This window comes from Lissotriton vulgaris, chromosome 6, assembly GCF_964263255.1.
Source record: "Lissotriton vulgaris chromosome 6, aLisVul1.2, whole genome shotgun sequence".
In the NCBI taxonomy this organism is placed as follows: domain Eukaryota; kingdom Metazoa; phylum Chordata; class Amphibia; order Caudata; family Salamandridae; genus Lissotriton; species Lissotriton vulgaris.
The window spans coordinates 220,193,124-220,220,215 of NC_141694.1; the positions used below are offsets into that span (position 1 = coordinate 220,193,124).

Here is a 27,092-nt window from a genome sequence, read left to right on the forward strand (position 1 = left end):
AAGGATTCTGGTCAATTTGCGTATAAGTTTACTATTTGAGACAGTGCCTAAATAAGGAAAGAATCCTTTATTGAAGTCTGTGTATTGTTCCCATGTGGTTTCAGTCTGGTCGACAATTGGGAGATCTCTCTTCTGTCTAACGTGAGTGAGGTGATAATTTCTATGATAATCAGATGGGGCTAGAAAAACAGGTGGCAATAGGAATGCAATAAAACAAGTACCATCCCAGTCTAGAGGTAAACGTATATAAGCTGTATGACCACAAATAAAATAGGAATGTCGGGAAGCTTTGAAAGTAGACTTGCCTTTATCACTGAATTCGATCACAGTAGTACAATTGCTGTGTCCTAGATGTACTGAACCACTCTTTCTGACGCATAATTCACCTTTTACTGGTAAGACTGATATTGATGGCAAGTCAGGATTAGTCTCGGACTGGACATTCAGAATCATGAGGTTAAGTGTAAAATTACCTAATCCATATACTTCGTTTTCTAGATCTGTACCTGTCATTTGGGGAAGACCCTCCTTGTCTGGGAAACATGCCTTATGCATAACGGTGTTCAGGTCTCCCCATATCCAATTACCTTGGGAAACTTTGGACTTACTATCTAACGAGGACATTAATGTAAACCATGCACCGCATGAACCATTATGTGTAAACGGATAAGGAAAGAGAGGCAGAGCTCCCTTGTAGTTCTGATAGGGAGGGAGTCGGCCACATACCCAACAATTAGTGGCATTGCTGGTCTGGTGAGAATGGTGTAACATACGGATGAATGTATTGTTGCGCATGGCTAAACGATAGGAAAGCTCATGTGGGGGTAGTTCACTGAACGTGTGCTCTGCAGTGCCATTAGAAAAAGAATGTGCAATAGGAAAGAACATATGTAACATCCAACTCGTGCAGATTATTGTAAGACTCAGAAAAAACATAATAAGTAATGCTGTAACACAACGACTTCGGAGATTTTTACAATATTGTTGTTTCTTGATCTCCTGTCTATCTCTCTCTCTAGTGGGGTCTATCTTATACATGTCAGGAACCTGTCTAACCGCTTCACCCAGGGGGGGGACTTAAACAATTAAACTGTCTGACTTACTAGACCTCAACTTTGTACGGTACTCCTCTTGGGGAGTTTTCTCTAGCAGGGGGAGTTTAGTAACAGTCTCTGGAAGTGGGCAGTCCTTAAAGGGAGAGTCTGGCAACAGTCGGTGAATTTTTTTAACATGGCTCGAATGCAGCCATCCTTTTCTCCCCTCCACTTTCACTGCAGTCCTTGTAGATAACAAAACCAATTTCGGCTGCTTCCATCTGGGTTCCAGCAGACTCTTCCGATCGAAATTCCTTACGAGAACCAAATCTCCTGGGCGGACTTCATGTGGCTTTACTTGGGTGTTGTCCGGAAAGGAAGCCGCGACCTGTGAACGACAAGATTGTAGTGCAGACATCAAGGAGGCAAGGTAATCTGTCAGCATACAACTGTCAACATCGGTAATCCTACGGGGCATAGGCGTCCCCCACATATTCGGAGGCCTTCCAAAGACCACCTCATACGGGGATAGCCCTGTCCTAGAGTGAGCTACCATTCGCATGTAAAAGAGTGCAACTGGCAAGGCAACTATCCAATCTACACCTTTCTCGGCACATATTTTGGCTAGACGTGTTTTCAGGGTCTGATTATGTCTGATTATGTCTCTCTACGAGACCTGCGGCTTCAGGATGTCGGACACAATGAAATGTGTGTTACCTGCTTCATAAGCTCGGACGAGAATGGCTGTCCGTTATCAGAGTACACGACACGGGGCAAACCGTACCGTTGGAAAAACTCACGTACCAGTTGTTTGGCAGTGGTTACAGCAGTGTAATCGGGGACTGTATATGCTTCTGTCCATCGGGAAAGAGCACACACGACTACGAGGACGTACTTGAATCCTCGGCATCTGTCCATCTGGATATAATCCATCTGGAGGACTTCAAAAGGATGGTCAGGAGGATGAAATCCACCCTGTTCCACGGGGACACCTTTTCCTGGATTGAACTGACAACAGATCATGCAAGTACGCACTTTCTGTTTCGCTGCTGCTCGTAAATGTTTGTTGTACCAGAGATTCTGTAAACTGTCTAACATGGCTTTTTCTCCTAAGTGTGCTGGACTATGTGCGGTGTTAATTATAACTTGAACCATAGAATCGGGGAGTTACCATGTGGCCCTTCCCTTCGTTATCCATCCCTGGTCTGTCTGGATCCCTCCTTGTTCAGTCCATTTCCTGATTTCGTCTGGAGTGGCATGTGTCTGTATGTCGAGTACATCTAGAATGGGATCCTTAACTGTCAGGCAATGTGTCAGTGTAGTTGGATCAATCTTTGTCATGTCAGTCGGAATATCTATCTGAGCAGTGTATTTGGCTGTACGATCTGCCAGGTCGTTACCCTGGGAAATAGTGTCTGTGACTTTAGTATGTGCCTTGCACTTCATGATGGCTATGGCTGAAGGCAAATGTATTGCTTCTAACAGTGCTTGAATGAGAGGACCATGCTGGATCTTGGCTCCATGAGAGGTCAAGAAACCTCTCTCTTGCCAGAGAACACCGAAGTCGTGTACGACTCCAAATGCATAACGCGAATCTGTGTATATGTTAACTTTCTTGTTCTTGGCTAGTATACAGGCTTGAGTCAGAGCAATGAGCTCTGCAGCTTGGGCAGACAGTGTATCAATACGATGTGTTTCTATGACTTCAGTTTCAGTGGTCACTGCATATGCGGCCACTAATTCTCCTGTGCTTGTTCTCATACATGAACCATCCACGTAAAGTGTCAGGTCTGGATTAGTCAATGCAATATCTGTAAAGTCTTGTCGGGGCTTCGTCACTGTATTAATGACTTCTACACAGTCATGTGGAGCTGGATCGGTTGTACTCGAGGGTAACAATGTGGCAGGATTGAGTATGTTGCAGCGTCTGATTTCTATGTGTGGCTGGAACAGTGTCAATTCATAACCTGTCAGTCGTGCTATAGTCAAGTGCTGAGTCTGGGTACGGTTCAGAAGTACTTCTACAGAATGTGGAACCTGTACTGTCAAAGGATGTCCTAACACTATTGAATCGCTTTGTCTGATAGCTAGGGCTGTTGCTGCAACTGATTTCAAGCACGCAGGGAAGGCCTGGGCTACTGGATCCAATGTACTAGAAAAATAAGCACAAGGCTAATGGTGTCCTGCTTGATCTTGTGTGAGAACAGATAACGCTGTGCCATCGCGTTCTGTGACAAAAAGCGTAAAAAAGGTTTGCTGTAACATGGTGTCGCTAAAACTGGTGCTTGACATAAGGCTTTCTTCAGGTCATTAAAAGCTTGTGTATGTTCCTGAGTCCAAGGGAGGACAGTCGAAGTCGCTGTCTCCTGTGTTGTCAACTGTATGAGTGGCTTGGCTAGATATGCATATTGAGGAATCCATTGTCTGCAGTAAGAAGTGAGTCCAATAAAGGTTCGTACTTCCTTTTGTGTCTTGGGTTGCGGAAGATGTGCAATCAACTGGATGCGATCAGGTGTTAGCTGCCTACCCCACTTGGACAGCAAGTGCCCAAGGTATACCACTTGCTGGGCACAGAATTGCAGCTTCGAAGGGGATACTTTGTGCCCCATGTCTGCCAGAAAATACAGGACTGTCAGTGACGCGCGCTCGCAGTCACGTTCGGTCCGTGCTGTGATCAGTAGATCATCAACATACTGGAGCAGGGCAGTGTCAGTAGGCACGTGAATACTGTCTAGTTGTCTTTTCAATGCTTGGCTATAGATGCTAGGGCTTTCTGTGAATCCTTGAGCGGCGCGTGCAAATTTGAAGCTACGGCCATTTAAACAGAATCCGAAAAGGTACTGGCTTTCCGGATCAATGGGGACACTAAAGAAGGCGTTCTTGAGATCGATTACAGTAAAGAACGCTGCTTCTGAATCAATAGCTGTCAATAGAGACGAAATGTCTGGGACCACGGGGTATTGTGGTACGATACATTTATTTAATTCACGAAGATCGATCACCAATCGATAGACTGGTGGAGCATTTGGATCAGTTCGTTTAAGGATCGGAATGATAGGGGAATTACAAACATTCGAGTCTGTTTCGACAACCACTCCTTGTGCAATAAGCTCGTCAATGATCTTCAGTAAAGCCACTATAGCATCAGGGGGTAACTTGTATTGTCGGATTCGGGGTAGTACAACTCCTGGCTTGAGTGTAACACGGTATGGTGTAATGTGAATACAACCTACATCAGTTGGGCCTTGTGCCCACAAATGTGCAGGAACACTTTGTAACCTGGGATCAAAATCTCTCAACACATAATGACCCTTGAAATCACGAAGGAATAACCTCACTCCTTCTGGGGAACAACATATAACTGCTCCTAGAGCTTTCAGTGTTTTGATACCAAGTAAGTTTTCTGGACATGATTTCGTAAGTAACAAATCTGTAGTACGGGACAATGGACCAACAGCAAGGGGAACTGGCTGTGATACTTCATTAACAATAGGCTTTCCTGAAAATCCAAGGGAAACATTCTGTGAGCCCGAGAGGGGTGCCCCTGGAACCTCGTCATGACTAATGGTCGTTCTGCTTGCCCCTGTGTCAATCAAAAACTTTCTGTCCTTACCTAAAACCTGACTATGTACATAAGGACCCTCTTGATCTACAGGAACCTCGATAAGAGGCAAGCCAACCTCCCTCTCTAGGCTGTTTCATGTGTACTGCTGATAATCTGGGTAATCTGACTGTGCATACTGGTACATCTGTTGTGTGACATGTTGAGTTGCGGCAATGGGTTGAGGCTGGGATACAGCTACTGTCTGTTGCTGTACATTCTGTGGAGGTTGCGGATTCTGTTGAATAGTCTGTGGAGCATGTTCTGGTCTAGGCGGACGTGGTCTTTCTTTCGTTTTGCCTGTAGCAATATTGTATTTCAGAACGGCACATTCACTTATAAAGTGACCTGGCTGTTTGCAATAATTGCAATTCCCTTTAACAGGAGCTGCAGAATGACTAGTCTGTGTGTTCTGCCTTTTCTGACCATCAGCTGGAACAGACTGGGCAACTAGTACTTTCATTTTCGTGTCTTTCATACGTCTCTGTTCATGATCGTGTTCCTCTCTATTCCTGTTCTGGTGGTACTGTAACATCTGTAACATTTGGGAAGGCGTATTAGCTTGCCATGTACTTTCGACTTTCAAAACCCTGTTTTTAACCTGTGGTAAAGAATTCTCGACTAGTTTGGTCACGAAAAGGTGTGGGAATGACTCGCTACTTGTCTTTAGGCCACTATTAATAATGAAACATTTCTCGAATCTTGAATAAAAATCGCTAGTGTCTTCGTCTTGTTTTTGTTTGCAGGCTGAGATCGCATCCCAGTCCTCCTTTTTGATTGTCAATAATCTAGGCAGGACCTGTACTAATAATCCTGGCAATGCTTTAGTTTTGTCCCCAAGACCTAAACCTGGGGTACGTCCCTTTTCCTCGTCTTCTAATTCAGTCCAAACAATCTTTTTATCTCCCACCTCCCATTCCTTTTCTTTCAGTTTTTCGTAAATCCCTGCTGGCAATAAAACTTTTAACATTTTAAGAATGTCAGAATACGTGTAATCGCCCATAAGTAACATGTCTTTTAATTCACGGTGGAAACCTGCAGGATCTTTATCGTGACAAGGTACTATCTTCTTCATTTTCAATAATTCCATTCTAGTCAAAGGAGTGTACACGAATACGCGTTCAAGCGTATCATCTGGCTTTCGGATTGGATGTACTTCTCGTAAAGGGTTCTGTCTATCTAGGTGATATGGCTGTCTTACTGGGGGTGGAACGGAAACAAGACGTGGAGTCAGGAAAGTTCTATATTTATGATGTTGTTCTAGAATTATATCAATTAAATCGGTACCTAGGCCTCTCCATGTTCTCAGGAGTAAGTCTTGCAATAAGTTATACAATGGACCTGGATCGGATTGCTGATTTTCATACAGTGAAATGAGATGTTGGGTCATGTATATACCAGCTAGTCGCTGTTCTTCTGGAGTAAGACTCAAAAACGTTTGCACTACTAAATCATCTTTATATATACTGTCATCCCCAGCCCATTGGACTGCTGACCGGGCTAATTCCTGATCACGTAAGGTAGTGAGTTCATGATAACCTATTCTTTCTTTCAGTATTTTATCAGTAACTTGGAATATATGTTCAAGAGAACATTGCTCTGGTATCGGGGAAAGGAAACGTTTCTTGTTTTCCAGACGAATGGGTCTGTCAAAAGGTCTATCAAAAGAATACTGTTTAGGGGGTTTCACTCTACCTACGTACGCTATTTTATCCTCAATCTCTACTGGAGTTTCTGCTTCTTCCTCCTCCTCCGAGGAGTCATTCTTGTCTGACTCGGCTTCCTTTTCAGCCTTCCGTCTGTTATGTATTGCTACTATTTCTTTACGGATCTTTCTGGACATGGCATCTACACAAGTCTGTTTGTCATGTTTACCATCTGCAATATTTTGACCCCATTTTGTCAGTACCTCCATCTCTTCTTGAACAACATCTGGCTGATCTTGTTCCCTTATCAAACAATTAATCAAGAATCGTAATAGTAAACCTTGTGTCTCAACTTTCTGATATGCCATGGCCTCACGAATACATTCTGGCCTTTCTCCTGTTCTAATAAAATGATATATATTGTCTAGATGTTCTGGCATTTCTGGTAACAATATCAAATAATCGGTAACACGTCGTAGACGTAACGAGGCTAACATCATGTCTCCTCTCTTACCAGGTACTGGATCATATCTACAATCTGTAAGATACTGTTTAAGCTTTTCATATGTCATTGCTTTCGGAGTACGCTGTGTAGCTAATTCTCTCATTGTCACTCGATGTAACTGTGGCGGGGTGTGGAGGTGACCTCCTGCGGCACCTCCTGAAGCAGAACCGTGAGCATGACCTGACGTCATGGCGTGTGGTGCATGTAACGGAGACTGACTCCGGGTTGGATCTGTCGCGAAAGGATTGTGAGGACCAATAATAGGGGGACCAGTAACAGCAGCAGCAGAAGGGGAAGTGACAACAGGTGCAGGAAGTAAATCTTGGCGTGGAGGGGTCGTGGCTTGATCAGCCGGAACATGCTGCAGTACATTATTAGCGGGTTGTACGGGTACATTGGTATATGCTGGAGCTACGTCATCTAAATAGGAAGAAAGGAAAATGTCTGCTGCGGTCTTTGTGGGGCGGAGTTTAATCGGAACCAATGGTGGTGGCAAGTTACGGGGTATTTCCGGGGTCGCCTTGGGCAGGCCCTCGGTCAGAACTGGATACATGCCTGTGATGAGTGCATTTCTTTGGCGGTCTAATTGTTCTGATCTGACCTGTTCTCCTTCTTCTAGTAACTCTTTTTCTTTAGCTTTTTCGGATTCTTCTCTACTTTTCTCTGCTTTTCTGATTGCTTTTTCTGTTCTTCTATGCGATTCTTTGCGCCACAATTCTATGGCATCTTTCTGAGACTGTCTGGCTTTCTTTTTCCATAAAGCTTCTTCTACTCTCATGATGCATTCGGCATCCCATGTCCCTGAGACTGGCCATCTAAACTTCTCTTCCAGATTCTTGGTGTAATCCACCCATAAGTCTAAATACAACACAGCATCTAAGCCTTGTTTGTGGTACATAAAATATCCTGGAGTGTCCCTAGGCGGGACAGGAACTGCTTCTTCAAGTATCCCTTTCCTAGTACTTATCTGACGTAATTTTGAAAACAACGGCATGACTGGAGTGATTCGGACGCGAACACAATAAACACAGTAATAAACAGTAAACAATCATTCATACCACAACATCAAAACACATTAAAACATTTCGGGCTGAAATAACCTAGAACACAGAAAACACAAAAAAAACCTCTCGAGATAAAACTGAATGACTAGATGCAATGCTGAACAGTACAGACCGGTCTCATAAAGAGACACGTCGGACCGTATCCACCTAAGTGAACACGTCAGGACCAGAATTGTGTACCCAAAACTGTCTTTACCGAGCACAAATTAATGAACCCGTCTATATGCGTTCCCAACAACGGTACTCACCGGGAAGCAAAACTGAAGGCCTCGGAAACTGGACTGGACTGGACTGCTACGACATCGGACTGGCACACATCACGCTACCACGCATGCGCTTCGGAACAGGTGGGCCTCCGGACACCTCGGACCTTGCTCTCTCGACTAGGGCTCTGGTCGGGATCCTCCGCATTCCTCACCGCCTCGTCTGGACGCTGGACCGCAGTCTCCGTCTCCCTCGTGGACCCGAGGGAAGATAGCGGGAAACTCCGCAAACATGCACGGTTTCCGTCGGGGTTGTAGAAGGGGTCGAAAGCCGCGTGACTTCACCGGCGAGTGGGGAAGGGGGGGGTCCCTGTTCGGGCACCAAATTATGTGGTAAATAAATTTACCTATACATTTTTCCGTATAATTATCATTACAAGACAGCTCATTCAAATGAGAGGCAGAGTCCGTGGTATCTGAGTCATACGGGCTTTAATGGCATTATCCTTAAGGATGGAGCATCATGTTCCGTCGCCTCTAAGGTTCAGGAAGGGACAGTAAACGTTTTATTAACATTACACATTATATATAGTTAAACTTTACAATTGAATCCAATACAGTAGGCGTAACAGGTGAAAAGAGTGAGATAAGAACACATGTGCGTAAGAGGAGGCGTGAAAAAGAGGCGTACACATGGGCGTGCACTGTACATGTCAGAGAAACGTCACAAGATACGTCACATGTGGGTGGATGTATAGAGAAAAGTTGCAGAATCAGCAGAAACCCTTAACCTGTATGCGCGCGCAACTAGCATGACGTGTAACTGGGGGCTTTGACTTTAGCACTAGTGGAGGAGACTGGTGTCTGGAGTGTCAGGGCAACCTGTACCTATAACATATCTAGTATCTTATGTTTGGAGGATGTAGTGTCTGAAGTAAAAGGTCTCTCGGGCAGAGGCTATTCTACACTGAATGCTAGTGCGTGCATATGTGCCTACGTGTAATGCGCGGGGCCATGGGCCTACCATGGTAGCGGAGCCAGTAAATCACTTGCAAGGAGGAAAGGAAGGCCGGGCCCTTTGCTCTGTAGCCGGGTATATGTTTAACTATTTCACTAGACTGGAATGTGTTTTCGAGGAGGCTGAGCAGATAACTGTAGGCAAAACATGAATTTAGCAGGTAGTCCAGGCCGAGCCGGGCACCGCTGCGCTGGCAGGAAGTAAGGCAGAGGTCAGGGATGCATCTCCATGCTGCAGCTTTCAGAGGCAGAAGGCAGAAGTGACTCGAAGTCAGAAATCAGGGCCTAGCTCGGCAGAGCCAGGAAAACCAAAAAGTGTACCATGTAAAGACGTTGGCATGGCATGTTTAGAAACTGAATTATCGATCCATTCATGGTGGATCTGAAAGAGGACATGTTAACGTTGGACGCAAATGCATTTGCGTCTTCATATTCGGTCATGGAGGGAAATTACATGTACTTTAAGCACGTACATGGAGACGTTGGGGTACACGTTAGGGGACATATTTGACCATAAAAATTTCAATTGCCTCAAGATGGTGCACCCCAACCTCTCGTCTTTGAGTTTGGCGGCATGGCTCCTGAGATAGTGCAATATGGCTATTTGAATCTTCCTGAAGATTGTATGGACTTACTGAAGGAGGTAAGCGTCCTTCCACTAGGACTTCTTATGCTTACAAGTGGAAGAGATTCTGCATCTGGTGCAAGTCCAAGAACTATGATCCGACGACATGTAAGGAAGATGTCATCCTTCCATATCTGTTACATTTGGCGCAGTCTGGCCTTAATTTTCATTCCATTAAGGTTCATCTCGCTGCGCTGACTGCCTACAGGAAATGCCCTTCACAGACCTCCTTCTTCCAGATCCCTGTGATCAAGGATTTTTTGGAAGGCTTGAAGAAAGTGTTCCCTCCTGTACGGCTTCCTTCGCCTTCATGGGAATTGAATGTGGTGCTGTCCAGATTGATGAAGGAGCCTTTTGAACCGATTCATAAGGCTTCGTTGCAGCACCTGTCCTGGAAGGCGGCGTTCCTCGTGGCCATTACATCGGCACGCAGGGTGAGTGAAATTCAGGCGTTGTGTTGCCAAGAACTTTATACTGTATTTCATGCTGCTAAGGTTGTTATGCGTACTCACCCTAAATTTCTTCCAAAGGTTATCTCTGATTTTCATGTTAACCAGACCATAACTTTACCTACGTTTTTTTCAGAATCCTTCATCTCCAGCGGAAAGGTCTCTACATGCCCTGGATGTTAAGAGGGTGTTGAAATTTTATCTGGATAAAACCAAAGATATCCTTAGGTCAGACCAATTGTTTATCAATTATGGATCAGTCAGGACCGGTCTTGCTACCTCTAAACAGTCCATTTCGAGGTGGAGCGTGTCCTCTATACAGTTGTGTTACCAGAAGGCTAATAAGACCTTACCGGGTAAACCTAAGGCTCATTCCACTAGGGACAAAGCTGCCACGACGGCTTTGCTACGTAATGTTCCCATTGCAGAAATCTGCAAGGCGGCCACTTGGAAGTCGGTCCATACCTTTTCTAAGCATTACTGTCTGGACACTGATGCCAGGGCAGATGCTCAGGTTGGGCAGGCTTCGCTGCGAAATCTGTTCGCACAGTAGTGGTGTTATTTCTCTTATTCTCCACCGCCGCTTTGGTGTGGGGATGGGCTTGCCATTCTATTCACTAGATTATAACTATACACAGAGATCCCCTACTACAGAAGTAGTAGTTTCTGTCCTGTAACTCCAGTTCTGTAGTAGGGGTATCTCTGTTTTAGTCCTAAGCGCCCGCCCTCCTCCCCAGTGGAGAAAGATATTCATGAAAGGAATGCTACGGGTCTGGCATTTTACGCCTTCAAAAAGAACTGAAAGTAAAAGGGACCTGCTGTGCCTTCTGGGATACTGAGAAAGTTCTGGAAAGTTTTCTTAAAGGCACAGTATCCCTGTCTGAGCCACATAATAGCAGCCTATGGGGCTTGTCTGTCCACCCCTTCATTTCTATCATTCCAGAGGGTTTTGTGAGAAAAGGGAAGTTTTCTCTGTGAGGAAAAACTGGACAGGCTGTGCTGTTTTTGGTTTTTGGTGGAATTTCTAGTTGAAGTACTGGACAGTGTAGCCTGTGGAAACCTGGCATGCGCCTAGCAATGTGACCTCCAGTTAAGTGTACATCCATTAGTACTAAAGCATTGAGTAAATCCCTTTAGTGCAAATCAAGGGGGTCGTTATGATGGCGGACGGACGCCACCCCAGAGGTGGAGGGACCATCCGCAGAGGCAGCGGCGGTCCCTCCGTGCGAATCCTGTATTTTTAACATTGCTAAAGTTAAAATGATAAAAATACATGCAGTGCATTTGCATGCACAAAGCGTCAGGCACCGCGCGGTGCCTGCCGTTATGTGCAAGCAAATGCAGGGGGGTATCATAGGTACCCCCCCATGTGCATCCCCCACCCCCTGACACCCTGGGGGCCAGCAACGGGCCCCCAAACTGAAAATACCACATGCGGAAAAGCCGCCGTGGAAAAGCATGTTTCTCCATGCATCCTAATATGGCTGGCAGTGTCTGATAGACACCGCCACCATATTAAAGCTTTTCCGCTGCGGGACCGGGGCGGAAAAGCTGCGTACGGTCTTCCTGGTCATCCTAATCTGGCGGGGGGTCTTTTCTATCACCGCAGTGGTGAATCCGCATCCACCGGGCCGGCGGTGGCTTCCGTGTTGACTTTTGCCCCCTCGTAGGTATTGATTAGCAATGTCAGTACCCAGAGTTCTTTAAGAACACCTCTTCCGAATTTGTAATACCAAATTAGAAATATATATGGGCAGTAAGTAGTGTGTCCTTTTTGGTACTCTACTGCCCTCACATTTTACATCTGCACATAGTCCCCCATGCAATACAGTGCAGCACATCAGTTTACTATTCAACTTCTTCCTCTTTCAGCTGCTCACCAGTTCATAAATGGAACTAAAAAGAGAAAGGGGGCATGGCCAAGATGGTGGATGGGTGAGATGTGCTTCTTGATCTCTCCATCCCCGCGGCCCCCCCTTGCTCATTCACCCACATTGTCCCTGTTGTACCGAAGTGACTACACACCAGGCGGTCTGTGCAAGGAGCACATTGGATTGCAAGAGCCATCAAACAACTGTACCGATCTGGTGTTCTGGAAGGCCCTAATGGGTTTAACCTGAAAGACATGGGTTCAGAAGCTCCTTCTGAGACCCCCAACAATGAAACCCAATGCAACTGGTTTCTTTTGGTTTAAGTCTCAAGAACTTCCAAACACACTGTTCTCTTGGCTCCCACACATGCCACTTTTGAAAAGAACATTTCCAGCAGGCCCACAAGTTAAATATATGTGAGTCCACAGAGTTCTGCAGTTTGCATGTCTGAATATTATCAGCAGAAATATTTCCGGAGATATTGTCCTAAATACGTATTTCCAAAAAATAGAGTAAATAAATGTTCTGTTATTAAATTGAACGGATGTATGTCGTTACAATTCATGCTTTTTCCACGCATGCCTTTACAGCGCAGGTTTTACAACGCAAGTCGTTACAACGACTTGCGTTGGGGGGCGCTGGATAGTGAATAGTTTAATTTACTAATCCAACTCCAGTCCCCGTGGATAGTAGGGAAGGTTTTGGATAGTAAATTAAACTATTCCCTATCCTACAGCGTCCCCCAGCGCAAGTCGTTGTAACGACTTGCGTTGTAAAAGTTGCGTTGTAAAGGTACTGCGTTGAAAACGTTTTGTTGTAAAGGATGTTTCCCACTTGAACGGGCTATATTTCTGACTGCTCTACAACATGTTAACTTATAGCCGAGGCACATAACTCATTAGGGAAGTTGGTCACACGTTTGTGTGTCACTCTGACTTTTTTCATGGATCCCAAATCACGTCTTAATGCATTCTACATGTTTTTTGTTTTCTTCTTTTAGAAAGTGCTCTAAGATTTGTTGGCATCATGTAGGGCATAAAAGCTTTATACACCTCATCTGATTTTTTGGGGATTCTCCAGCTAAATGCAGGAAACGGCAATGGGCTGGGCAAGATATGTTTTGCTTTGTAGATTTCCTAAGTGCCATTGGTTAACATCAAGAAGAGAGAGCCTTGAGTGGAAGCTCTCTTTCTTTGTCTCGGTCCAGGCTTTCTGTTTGCTAATGGTCTGGATCATTGGATCAGTCAACTTTCCCTCCACATCTCTGACTCCAGTGCGCCGTCCAACCCGGGCAGAGTATGGGTAGGCACTGTACTAGTATCACACTCATTGACAAGTAATCCCGCTAAATAACAGCACGTTAAACAAACGGACCCTTACAGCTCCTGCACCCAATGACTGGGTCCAGTCACCTGATCTGAAGTCTAATCTGCCATCCTCCTTGTTCAAATTGTGTTATCTTTGGCGATCCAATTATTTTCTCACGGCATCGGGTACCTTTGCATTTGTAGCATACGTTTGATGTCGTGCTTGTTGCCTCTAGTTTCTCTTCAGCCCAGGTGTTTTTAAAACCTTATTTTTCTTATTTCCTGAACCCCGAGTTCTCGGCACATTTGAAAATAAAGAGACTTGAACAGAACAAGCGACGCGCACGGGGCAGGAGGGGATCTGTTCCAAGCTGCTTTCGATTAGCAGCGGGCACTGCCATTGTAAGGCCTTGAGGATGGATCTGTCTCCAGTTGACAAGGAGACTGATGCTGCAACCAAGTGCGCTGTCAATGGTTCCCTCGGCTTGGCTGGTACCGAGGCTGTGTGTCCACCACCACCGGGACCCATCTCCTTTCGTGTTCATTGGACAGGGGTCAAGTCGGTGGCCCTCGAGGGGCCTTGCCTCGGGGTCAGGTGGCCTTCTGCTGTTGGGGAACGGATGGGAGGGTTGGTCTGACATTAAATGCTTCCCTGATTGAAGCAGTCCATGCTGCAACCCCACCATCTTTGAACATTTCAGAACACGTTGGCTTAAACATACCCGGCCATCATATATGCATCACTGCATTAAAACTAGATAATTGTTTGGTGACGTCACAAACCATCACTGTGCCGGTGAGCAATAAAAGGCAAAGTTCCTTGGTACACTCAGCCAATGCATGCAGTACACAAGGACGCTCTGTGCCAGGAAGAGGCCTTTGTTTTACACATTAACCACTAGAACACTGTAAACAAATCAAGCTTTCCCACCCTAAGGGGCTACATAGGACGGTCTGACTGCGCCAGTAACAATCCTAGAACTGCACGGAGCGGGGCCCTCAGACTGAAACTGCTACAGCGCCCTGAAGCTACGCTCATAACATAAACCGCTTTACGCCTTGTCCAGCCACATGTTTGTTGCCTGCAGTGCCCCACATTTACATGCTTACGCTATGAAAGCTTGGTTCTCTCTGCCCCAGCAGCTGACAGCGGGTATGTGGCCATCGCACGCAACCATTCCCAGAACCTTTTGACGTGCACAGGCTCATTAAAGTGTCCTTGTGTAACGTAACTAGTGCACATGAAAAAAACACAAACTTTACAGTATTGAACACAGCAGCTACATTGCTCTACAACATACCTATAAAACATTGGCAATAGCTCTGGCTAAACACTTCTAAGGTCCCACAGGCGAGACATATTGGTTATGCCAATGGTTGTTTTGATATGGAAGGCAGTCTGCCTTTTGATCACTGGCTGATGCAGCCTATCTCACTGCCTTTGAAAAATTTCTGGTTACCAAGACGTCAGATAGACACCTTATCATCGAACTCTATGGCCGCTTAAATCAAACCCCTTCTCAGACTAAACTAACAGGCCAAAGGCGTTGGGCTCTGCAACTGAGACGCTCACTGGCTCAGAAGGAGTGGGAGGAAATCTATTATTGTGCGCGACACATCGCCCACAATACGGCAAGCATTGAAACTGCCACCAAAATAGCCACCTATTGATATCTCACACCAGTTTGCCTGCATAGGGGTAATCCCAGAACCACAGCCGGCTGCTGGTACTGATGTGGATCCCTTAGGACCTTACTGCACCTATTATGGGAATGCCCAAAGCTCACGGTTTACTGGACTCAACTTTTTGATTACATAGACCTCCTCTCAACACCCAGCTACCTAGATTCCCTACATACACACGTTTGAGATTGCCTAATGAGCTCACTTTCCCATTTAAATCATGTAGGGAGAACCAGAGTGGATTGGCTCTAGGCGCAGCCTTGCAGAACATTTTAGCACACTGGGGCAAAGCTCAGAATCCCCCATACCAGGGATGGCTCCACTTCCTTATATGCTGAACTCTGGCTCCCTTTTATCGCTTTACTGTCCACTGAATTTCGAGAACCAACCTGCCCTAAATATCTTTGTCTTCTTTGCTTGACAGATACGAACACTGATTCCTATTACGAGAGTACTAATTCGGTACAACAAGGCATGACATGTTGGGCCCGCTACACACACCTCTTTGCACTTGGTTCTAAGGGTTAGGGTGGGAGGAGTTTGGGGAATTGTTGTGTTCATTCGTATCTGTGCTATGAAGAATGAGCAGTATATGCTTATGGTAAAGGTATGTTTTCTTTGCATTTGGAAACCTAATAAACAGATTGAAACATAAAAGAGAAAGGGATGGCACCAAATAAATCCACTGTTCTTTCTTTGGTCTTATGCAAAGTGTTTGTACTGATTTCAAAAGAACTCTGTGCCTCAGACAATGTTGTTGTTTAAGAACACCAGTTGATGAATGCATTTCGATGAAATGAATAGACACTAAAGCTTTTACGAAGTTTTCTAGTGGCCGCTGTTGGCTTTGCTATGACATTCAATTAAAATTGCTCTTCAAAAGCAGACCGGTTTGTAGTATTGTTGTACTATCTTTTTGGCAAAACTGATTCCCCTCCGAAATTGCCAACCTTCAAAATTGAGACGAAATGTTTACTTACTGTCACTTGGTGCACTGTGTATGTATTACACAAAATGCCTCTGTAAATATATATAACGATATATTTTTTAGTTCATCAATATGACAACATTTCTAAATTCTTATAAATCACCTCATGATTCACATTTGCTAGACATCATTTAAAAGGCAATAAACATTAGCCCTCAATTTTGCCCATTTCAGTAAAATCCATACACTTTATCTTTACAATTTGTCCACAGTTAGAAACGATGGAAATAGAAATGAACACTGTATATTTTATCTATGAAATATGAATTATGAGGTGATTTATAAGAATCCTAAAAGTTTGTCATATTGATTAAAGAAATTTTTTTTTATAAATATCCACATAGGTGTTTTTTGTAACACATGGTGTACCAAGTGACAGTAACAAATTTCCTTGAATTTTGAAGGTGCCAGTTTCGGAGGGAAGTCACTTTTGTTGATTGATATTAAAACCCCATACCCTTCGACAAAGAGCAGTTGCTCTCTTATGAAGTTATTATAAGTACTATCTGTTTGCTTTTGTGAATGTAATGTGTGAATGCATTCCTCTTGAAAGAGGATAGATTTACAGCATTTAAGTCATTTGTCTGCTTACTGATTCTGCCAATGGTTTGCATCATACTCACTCTAGAAAGCAAAATCAAATCTCATAATCCTCTCTTTCAAACCTTGAATGACATGTTGTTGCAGACAATAAAGTGGAGTAGTTTGATTTAATTTGAATTGAGACCACCAGTTCATTTTACAGAGGCCACTGATTGATTAAGTCCCTTGGTGGTGTTTATATCTGTTCACTACTAGCCAGGGAATTATTTAAACAACAGTTCTAGCGGTGGAAATTCTTCAATATGTGTTGAATCATCCGCTCTTTCAAATACACTGGAAGCTAGGAGTTCTGATCAGTAAGGTCTTGGCACTGTGGACAAAGTTGAACAGGTAACCAATAGTTGATTAGTTAAAAATTAACAAACTTAACACAAAGAACTAAGATTGTGTTTCTTTTGATTTAGGAAATTACAGCGGTACTTCACAAAAAAGGAAGTCTCTTGCTTTTGTTAATTACACTGCTCTATACCCATTTGAAGCAAGAAATAGCGATGAGCTCGGCTTTAATGCTGGGGATATAATTCAGGTAAAATCTTTCCCTTTTTTACTTATAGGTAGACATTTCCTTCACTGTGTGTATAACAAATGTTGTAATCATATCCAGGATATTTTCTTCTCAATCAAATGAAATGAAAGAAGTTATTTTGTTCGACACATCAGTCGCCTGTGCTTTGTGTCGTGCTGAAGGGATAAAAGGTTTGTGGTATTTCTGTACATCAACACTGTCAACAAGTAAGTCTTGTGAAGAGTTGGAATGAAGGTTTTAGAAAAGTATTGAGTTCATGCAGGCCTAATGATTTTGTGGACTAATTACATTCACTGTAGGAATTAGTGATGGGCCCCTTGGACACAGATTTGAATCATTGCAGACCCACTCAGCCTTTCATTCTCAGGAGGTGAATTAAATCAGTGTGATTGAGGGCGTAACAATAAATATCTATTATTCAGCAGCAAGTTATGTTCTAATCAAACAGGTTTTACTTTCCCTTTTTAATTGAAATGAACTTTAGTTTGAATTATTCAAGTTGAATTTGCATTTAGTTCAAATTTGCTTTCTTTCATTTCCTTTGCCCTTTCTTATTCCAACACTAAACTTTACAGTTCTCTCATATTTCGTTCAAACCTAGCCCTCATCTTCACCATATCTCTGATAACATTCACCCTAAATCTAACTTTCTGCCATAATCGTTATACTAGCCCTAGCTGATTATGTTTTATAGAGCGTATTTCCTGTCTCAGTTTTCTCTGAAATTGTGTTTTTGGTTTGAACTACATGACTTTTGGAACCAAATGATTTGAATTAGTGACTTGTTGGCCTTAAGTTTCTTCTTGAAAGTAAGTATTTCAGATTTGAAATCGAGACATTGCTGCACTTAGTGGCATTTTCTGGAAGTGGTACGAAATTCTAGCTTGCTATTCATAGAGCTTTAGGCTCAAGAAGGTCATCCAGGTAAGTGCTTTTCTTTGTTCATAGGCTAATGCTTGAACTTTGAGACCTAGATTTAATGTTTACATGTAGTGCAGGATAAAAGTTTGTTTGATAAGTATATTAGGAACATGTCTAATGTTTTTGAAAAGGTTTATGTGATCTTGTTTCCTTGATTCCTAGGCTAATCTGTCAGCAGGGTTATGTAGGATGCAGATTTTTACCTTCAGTAGGTAGGTTTTCAAATAGAGTTTGATTAAATCACGGCTCTTATCATCGGGTTAGGAATTGTAGGTTTGATTTGTTAGCCAGTGTCTTGAAATGGTTGATAAACTGATATACTAATCCAGATTTTATCCCAGAAGAGAGACAGTTAAATAGTGATGGTGAAAAAGAATGTATGCAGGGTTGCTAACTGTACAAGGTAAACTAGCTAATGTGTTTATACTTAGATGTTTAAGTGCTAGGATGATCCACAATGATGTTGAATTTCGATGAGCTGGTTGGAGTCTATTGGCGTACAATTCCTGAAAATCCTTTAGATGTTGACCTATGTTTAGATTGCAGAGCCATTTAGAGCCTTTGTTACGCATGAAACTGGACTATGTATTCAAGAAGGCATCCGATGTAGCGGGTGATGCATAATGAAAGAAGATGAGGGGTAACTTGGAGACATGGGAACGATCTACAATCTGTTTACGTTTGAGAATAGTGAATTTCTAGTTTCATGGATTAGGTCATAATGGAACAAATGGATTCAAGTGCTGTTCTAATGCAAGCACCATTGTTCCTCAACTTTCCTGAAGAACCGTTTAGTCTCAGGAGTAAAAGATATCAGGGTTTTAGAGAATAAAATCTCACATTGTTTGAAAAGCACAAGTCTTTTTCATTATACCTTAAAGTTGTGGCTCTTTCATATTTTTAGTGTTGTGGACAACCTGACACTTAATGTTAGACTGGAATCTGCAACAGGTGATATTAAATTAGAACTTTGAATGCCGGTACTACAAATGCATAAATGCATAATGTACAGCCTTTCCCTTTTATTCTTCCTCTTTACTCAAGCCTATGGACACCCTTTACACAACTACTTTTATTCAACCACATACTGTTCTTCTGAGCCTGTTTTTTCACGTTCATTGATTATGGATCTTTTTTTCATATCTGATGATTACTACTACTTCATATTAAAGACATCACAGTCCTCAAAAATAAAAAGTTGTCTTTGCTTGTTTACCTCCTGACCTTCCCCCACCTGCAATGCATCCCATGGCTGTCATTTCTTAAGGTTCACCCAAATAATATAATTGATTAGAAGAAATTAAAATTTAATTGACTGACTCCTAAACCTGCAGAAGGCAAACTCCTGAAGCAAATCCTTCATTTACAAGGAACATATAGAGTATCCAACACATTACAATTCCAGAATTTACATGGCTCTAAACATAAGAAGGGAAATCTTTATTTTGACATAGGGCGTAGATAAGCAATGACTTCCACATGTGAAAGAAACCGCTGTGTGATCTTTGCATTGCATAAGAAACTTTGTCACACATAAATATCGCCTATGGTTTTCCCTACCAGATATGTATTTGCATTACATGATAGAACCTCCAGTGTGCTACCCAACTTTATTAGCTGTTAGCAGAAGACTGAATTTTATTAATTGAATCCCAGGAGACTCTCGTTTGCTGGTTTTTGCTGCTGGTTTAGGTACTTCAAGCACAGTAGTCTCTTGCCTGCAGAAGGAGGGGGCACGGTTAATACACGCATGCAGGTTAGACACCTCAGGTCGCCCACCACGCCGCACGGCTCCTCCTGGGTGTCCGTGACTGTGCCACACTTCTGCTGCTGCCGAGAGTGCGCCCCTGGTGACCGTATTTTGCATCCTCACGGTACTGCTACTCAGCATTGTATTGTTGTATTTTTCTGTATCTTGGTTTCCGGTTTTCAGGCGTCCTTCGCGCCCCTTGCCCTCTGTGCCCCACTGCTTCCCGCCGCTGCTCCCCTGCGGCCCGCCCTCTTTTGCCTTCTGTGTCCTGTGCCCTCGCCCATTGGCCGCCCCGCTCCCGCCTCCCAGCTGCTCCTTCCTCCCTCCCACTTCGCCTCTTATGGAGACCGCCGCGCCGAAGCGCTACAGATGCGCGCAGTGGGCGCGCTGAAGGCGCACCAAAGGCAAGCCCGTCTGCGCCCATCCATGCCTGGACCACGCCCAGCACCAGAATCCCTTCACCCTGTGGCACCCGCAACGCCAGACTGCGCTACGACCCCAGCACCCTCCACGCACTCAACCCCGGACGATGCCACCCCTGCTACCAGCCAATCCCGAAGCACACCCAAGGGCCTTACACCTGCCGAAACTGCAAATACACCCGCATCCAGCCTGCCAAACCACCAACCAGAGAACCCAACCACCTCAGATGCATCCTCCTCAACATCCGCTCCGCACGCAAGCATGCCATCGAACTGTGGGACCTCCTAGACTCCATCGCCCCCGATGTCGCCTTCCTGACTAAGACCTGGCTGAACACCACCTCAGCGCCGGACATCGCCATAGCCATCCCACAGGGATATGAGATCTCCCGCAGAGACCGCGCCAACGGAGTCGGAGAGGGAATCGTCATCGTCCACAAAGACACCCTCGACCAACACCGACAAAACCGTCACCACTGCCGAGCATATGCACTTCCAGATCCACACGGACCCCAAACCGACCCTCAGAGGAACACTCGTCTACAGACCACCAGGACCCTGGCCACAGTTCAGCGACACCATCGCCGACCTAGTCACAGCCACGCCCTCGCCTCCACGGACTACATCCTCCTCGGGGACCTGAACTTCCACCTCGAGAACATCAACAACGCCAACTCCACTGCCCTGATCGTCAACCTCAGACTCAAACTGCTCGTGACTACACCCACCCACGCCGCTGGACACACACTGGACCCCATCTTCTCCGCGAGCCCCACGTCTTCTTCAACCACACCACCGTACCTCACTGGACCGACCACAGATGCGTCCACTTCACCTTCAGGAAACCCACCGCACACCACCACACCCAACAGCTGTCAAGCTGCTGCTGGAGCAAGGTCACCAAGGATCAACTGACCACCACCCTCGCCCTGAGACCACCTGCCGACCCCAGCGACCCCGACTCCGCAGCTACCAACCTCAAACAGTGGATCCACAATTGCGTCAACACCCTCGCCCCTCTCAAGATCTCCACAACCAACCACACCAACAAGAAAGACGCATGGTTCACCGAGGACCTCCGGACCTCAAAGCACACCTGTCGGAAGCTGGAAAAGAAATGGCTCCGCGACCGATCCCCAGACAGCCTCACAGCCCACAAGAACGCCACCCACAGACACCACCAACTCATCAGGACCGCCTTCAAGGACCGCCTAGACAACAACACACACAACACCAAAGAGCTCTTCAGCATCGTGAGAGAACTCTCCAACCCCAGCTCCAGCACCAACGACATTCCACCATCACAAGAACTGTGCGACTCCCTGACCACCTTCTTTCACCGCAAGACTACCGACATCCACAATAGCTTCGACTGTGACCCCCCGCACCCACCACCAAGACCACCATCCCCACGACCTACACCCACACCAGCCGCCTCACCCACCTGGTCCAGCGTCAGCGACGAAGACACCATCAAAACCATGAACTCCATCCACTCCGGATCCCCCTCAGACCCGAGCCCTCACCACGTTTTCAACATTGCCAGCACAAGCATCGCACCCCACCTCCGGAAAACAATCAACCTCTCCTTCGAGACAGCATCCATCCCGGAAAGCTGGAAGCACGCCGAGATTAACGCCCTTCTGAAAAAACCCAAGGCGGACCCCAAGGACCTCAAGAACTTCCGGCCCATCTCCCTGCTTCCGTTCCCGGCAAAACTGACAGAGAAGATTGTCAACAAACAGCTAACCCGCTACCTTGAAGACAACATCCTGGACCCCTCCCAATCCGGCTTCCACAGCAACCAGCGCACCGAGACCGCCCTCATCTCCGCCACCGACGACATCAGGATACTGATGGACAAAGGAGAAACAGCCGCCCTCATCCTCCTGGATCTGTCAGCTGCCTTCGACACGGTCTGCCAGCGCACCCTATCAGCACGCCTCCATGACACCGGAATCCAAGTGAAGGACCTGGCCTGGACAACATCCTTCCTCTCCGGCAGAACCCAGAGCGTGCGCCTGCCACCCTTCGGCTCCAAAACCACTGAGGTCATCTGCGTCGTCCCACAAGGGTTCTCCCTTAGCCCGCCGCTGTTCAACAACTACATGGCACCTCTCGCCCACGTCGCACGAAAGCACAGCCTCAACATCATCTCCTACGCCGACGACACCCAACTGATCATATCCCTCACTGAAGACCCCCACACCGCCAAAGCCAACCTTCCCAGAGGGATGAAGGACAGCAGACTGAAGCTGAACTCAGACAAGACGGAGGTCCTCATCCTCGGACCCACCCCTTCAGCATGGGACAACTCCTGGTGGCCCACATCGCTAGGCACAGCCCCGGAACACACCGACCACGCAAGACATCATCTTGCACAATATCAACAACAGATGAAACAATATTATCTAATGTGTAAATGCAGGAAGAAAGTGTGTTAATGCTGTTATCTACAACTGATAGCACTTTTTCTAAATTTGCTTGATCTATAGCTCGTAAGCGGGAAGCAGCCTCACTCTGGACAGCTTCCAAACTTCGTTGTAAATAGCATATATCCACCTTTTGGATCTGCCAGAAGCCGGGCCCTTGACAAAATTTTTTAGATCAATGTTGTCAGTAAATTTAGACAAATGTAGCTTAATGGACGCTAAAGTGGAAAGTTGGAGCCAACTCTGACATAATTTGCCTACTGAATAGGTAGTCACAGAATGGCCACTTTCAAAACGGGGATCCACTCTAACCTACGTGTAGCCTTGAATTAAACTCTGAAAGAAGAATCTACACCTCTGTGCCACAGTATCCAACCATTAGGATCCAAACTGGATATGTTAAAAGAAGAATTAAACAACAGGGTTTGCAAATCTCTAATAGATAAATTAGTATTATTATCCCAACCGGGGTATTCTTCCAATTCTGGAAAAGTAGGAGCATTTCATTTTTTAGTAGTAGCCAATCCAAAGCAAGTCGTTTGTGAAATTGTAGAAATCAAAAACAACGTATGGTTCGGGGTGAGAAATGCACGATGCAAAGCCTCAGTGCCTTGCACTTGCCAACTTTTAGAACCCCAAACCTATTTAAGATCAATGGTATCCTTCCACAGTTCATAGCCCCCAACAGCCAATTGGTCAAGAAAGGACTTATAATATAGTATTTTTGTGTGGGGAAGTCTAATTTTGGAAGTGGACTTCTCGGTCATTTTAAAATAAAATGCATTTGGATTTGACTGATTAAAATCAGTAAAATAGGTGAACCTCTATAAAAGAGAACTAGAGCTGCCTTCAACAGGAGTGGGGCAATGTTCCCATTGGGTATAATTAACTAATCACTACCTGCCTTATGCAGGTAGTGATTGCCAAAGTGTTGGTAACAAAATAGATAACCATAATTCTAAATATAAATCCTCAGCATCAAAAGCGGCATAATATTTCAAATCGGAAAACAAAGCCTCTACGGCCTGAACATCCCAATCATCAGAGCGTATATTTTGTTTAATCACATCTCCCATAGAAACCCTTAGGACATTCGGGACATTTATAACCTCTGTGGGACCATGGATTTGAAATCTGACAGCATCCCATACAATCCCATCTCAGACGGGCCAAGCAGTAATGTTTACAAAAGCCAGGTCCCTCTTCAATCTGTGTGATGAGGAATGAGGTGCCAAAGTTCCATTAATGTTTTAAATAGATGTTCTCTCCTCAACATAGTGTCAGTTGACAAGACGGAAAAAATACACCACAAATCCAATTGACATGAACAAAAAAATTGAAAAAAGCACCAACCAAATGTAGGTCTAAGGAGGAATCAAAAAATGTTTTTTAAACCATGTAGCAAAAACAGAAATTTTTGAAGGGGTCTTCGATGTGGTAGTCAGTGTCAAATGAAAATCTGGACTCAGTAGCCAAAGAAGTTTGCAAATCGGGCATCGATAAATCTGTGGGGTAAGTATATTCAGTCTCATCAAGATGAGCATCAGGTGGGGAACTCAATAAAGGACTGGAAACTACAGGCATTTCGATGGCAACGTCAGGCCTGGTGTTAGGAGCCTGCCGGATGTGAAACGAGGAGGAATCGTTACCACTCTGCCCGTATCTTCACGGCACCCCCTGGTGAAACCGCCGCCTGGGCTGTCCTGTTAAGAAATATGCGGATGCAGGGTACTAGCTACCTACCGCCAGAAAACATTGTTTCATAGAGGATTAAGAGCTACGGCAACATCTCAATCATTAAACGCTAGCTAGAAGGCAGAACTCGAACATCGATCTACTACCTATCTCCATACCCTGCTTCTCGTTCTAATATATATCTAGGACCCCAGGAAAGGCGCCGAAAACGTGCTATCCACTGAAATAGAGTATCCACTACTTCTCCACTGCAGACTTGATGCTGAGGTGTATCTGAAACCAAGAGTGACTGGATATCAGAAGTATTTATTTTACTGTTGAATACAACCACTCCTTCCCCCCTTCTTGCCCTGACGAAGGTGCGGCCTAATTTTGGGGCCTGGCACCGAAACGCGCGTCGGCGTTGAAACCATCTACCCTGAACACTGTACGATCTTGCCCCGACCTATGGTTGAGAGGAATATTCAGGATGTCCTCAGAGCAATATACCTCAAATTCCATCTGAGTAGAATGTTTGAATGAACCTTGTATGAGTATGACTGGTTGTGATGTATGAATTTGCTGAAGTTTGAATGTTGGAAGGTTGATGGGTTGTGTATATATATATATATATGTTTTTATTGTATAATCATGAAAAAATCTTTCTAAAAAATGAGTTTGTATAATTGTGCTATATATAAAAGTACATTAATCAATCAAGAATAAAAATGATATATTTTTTATAAAAGTGCCTCTGTTTAAAATGCATATGGTCTTGATTAATTGGTGAGCGCTAAAATGGGTGACTTTTGAAAATTCTGGACTCTAACTGAGCCTATACTTGATCAAATACGGGGCAGATCCACCCTCTCTTTATTGTAATTTACTGGTGTTAGGAGCCGTAACCGAAACAGAATGTCTCAGTATAGGTGGACAGGAGACCGCAGGGGTCATACTAAGAAGAATCGGCCACTCTGTGTAATTTGACATTGTCAATGGATATGTACCTTTTCTCTTTACGGCCTAGAAGTGGTGGTAAAATGACTGTTCTTGTGCCCTGCACGCCAAGTACAGAAACAGGAGCTCGATAAGAGGGACCAAATTATTTCTTGTTTTCGATCTTCTCCCGAACCAGTTCTCCAACTCGGGGTCCATCCAACTACCGTAATCTGCAACGCGGCATCAGATGTGGAGGGCAAGTGTTCTTTTGCAAGACTGTCTCTTGTCTCTTGTAGATTCTGAAAAAACGTGACAATGTTCATCAACGTCAAAGGGGGCAGCAGCCGCTGCCTGGTCTAGACCTTCAAGGTCCGGGACGAACAATTTGATACCAAAGAGCATTTCGTATGGGGTCCGCCCACCCAGAGGCCTTCTAGGGAGAATATTAAGTGCACGTTGTACGCTATTAAGATGGGCTAGCCAGTACCTGCCAGTGGAGCAGCGGGCGCCCAATCCTGTTTACTGTTTATGGGCTCCCGTGAGCCTCCCTAGCTGACGAGCTAGTGGTGCTGCAACTGCGCGCCCGGGAGGCATCGAAGTCTGAGACTGTTGTTGGGCAGCCTACTCAGTGGCCTCATTACTTATCTCTACTGATGAAGGATATTGATCCAGAAACACAAGTCGAGTCTCGTGTCTAGAGATGCCTTGAGATACCAAGTACCTATTTGCACCAAACTTGGTGAAACACTTACAAACCCTTTCTTTTTCATTTGCGAAGACACACGAACTGCATGACCCAGAATGCACAGGGGCAATCCAGCTGAGAGGTGGAGCAGCGTGCGCCCAATCCTGTTTACTGTTTAAGGGCTCCCGTGAGCCTACCTAGCTGACGAGCTAGTGCTGCTGCACCTGCGCGCCCGGGAGGCATCAAAGCCTGTGACTGTTGTTGGGCAGCCTACTCAGCGGCCTCATTACTTATCTCTACTGATGAAGGATATCGATCCAGAAACACGAGTCGAGTCTCGTGTCTAGAGATGCCTGGAGATACCAAGTACCTACTTGCACCAAACTTGTTGAAACACTTACAAACCCTTTCTTTTTCATTTGCGAAGACACACGAACTGCATGACCCAGAATGCACAGGATTCAGAAAAGGGGGTGGTGATGGACAGAGTATCTGAATTAAACAGAACACTCATACCCAGTCAACAGATCAGGGCTTGATTCATCACCATTTTTTAGCTCACTGCACCATTCCAGCTCAGAACCTGGCTACATGCAAATTAGTCTGTCCCTGGCCCAGTGCATCATGCGAACAGGGCAGACCAAACTACCAAGCCAATTCTTATACTGGGAAGGAAACAAGCTTCCGGGGACCGGTTTCAGGCATTACAGCCGTCTTCGGCCCGGCTTGCTTGAATCCTGATGGTGCAATGAGCAAGGGACTCACATCTGAGTATACCCTTCCACGCTTATGGTGGACAAAACGATTCAGAAAAGGGGGTGGTGATGGACAGAGTATCTGAATTAAACAGAACACTCATACCCAGTCAACAGATCAGGGCTTGATCCATCACCGTTTTTTAGCTCACTGCACCATCCCAGCTCAGAACCTGGCTACATGCAAATTAGTCTGTCCCTGGCCCAGTGCATCATGGGAACAGGGCAGACCAAACTACCAAGCCAATTCTTATACTGGGAAGGAAACAAGCTTCCGGGGACCGGTTTCTGGCATTACAGCCGTCTTCGGCCCGGCTTGCTTGAATCCTGATGGTGCAATGAGCAAGGGACTCACATCCGAGAATACCCTTCCACGCTTATGGTGGACAAAA

At 45.1% G+C, this 27,092-nt stretch overlaps 1 protein-coding gene across 4 annotated transcripts in view; it reads left to right on the forward strand.

The window, feature by feature from the left end:
- ITSN2 (intersectin 2) overlaps window positions 1-27,092 on the forward strand; it is a 1,355,209-nt gene that overhangs the window by 813,603 nt on the left and 514,514 nt on the right. For all 4 annotated transcript variants that reach the window (XM_086926255.1, XM_086926257.1, XM_086926256.1 and 1 more), the window contains one exon: window positions 17,001-17,122. In XM_086926255.1, coding sequence (XP_086782381.1) covers window positions 17,001-17,122 — 122 coding nt within the window. The remainder of the gene's footprint in view (window positions 1-17,000; window positions 17,123-27,092) is intronic.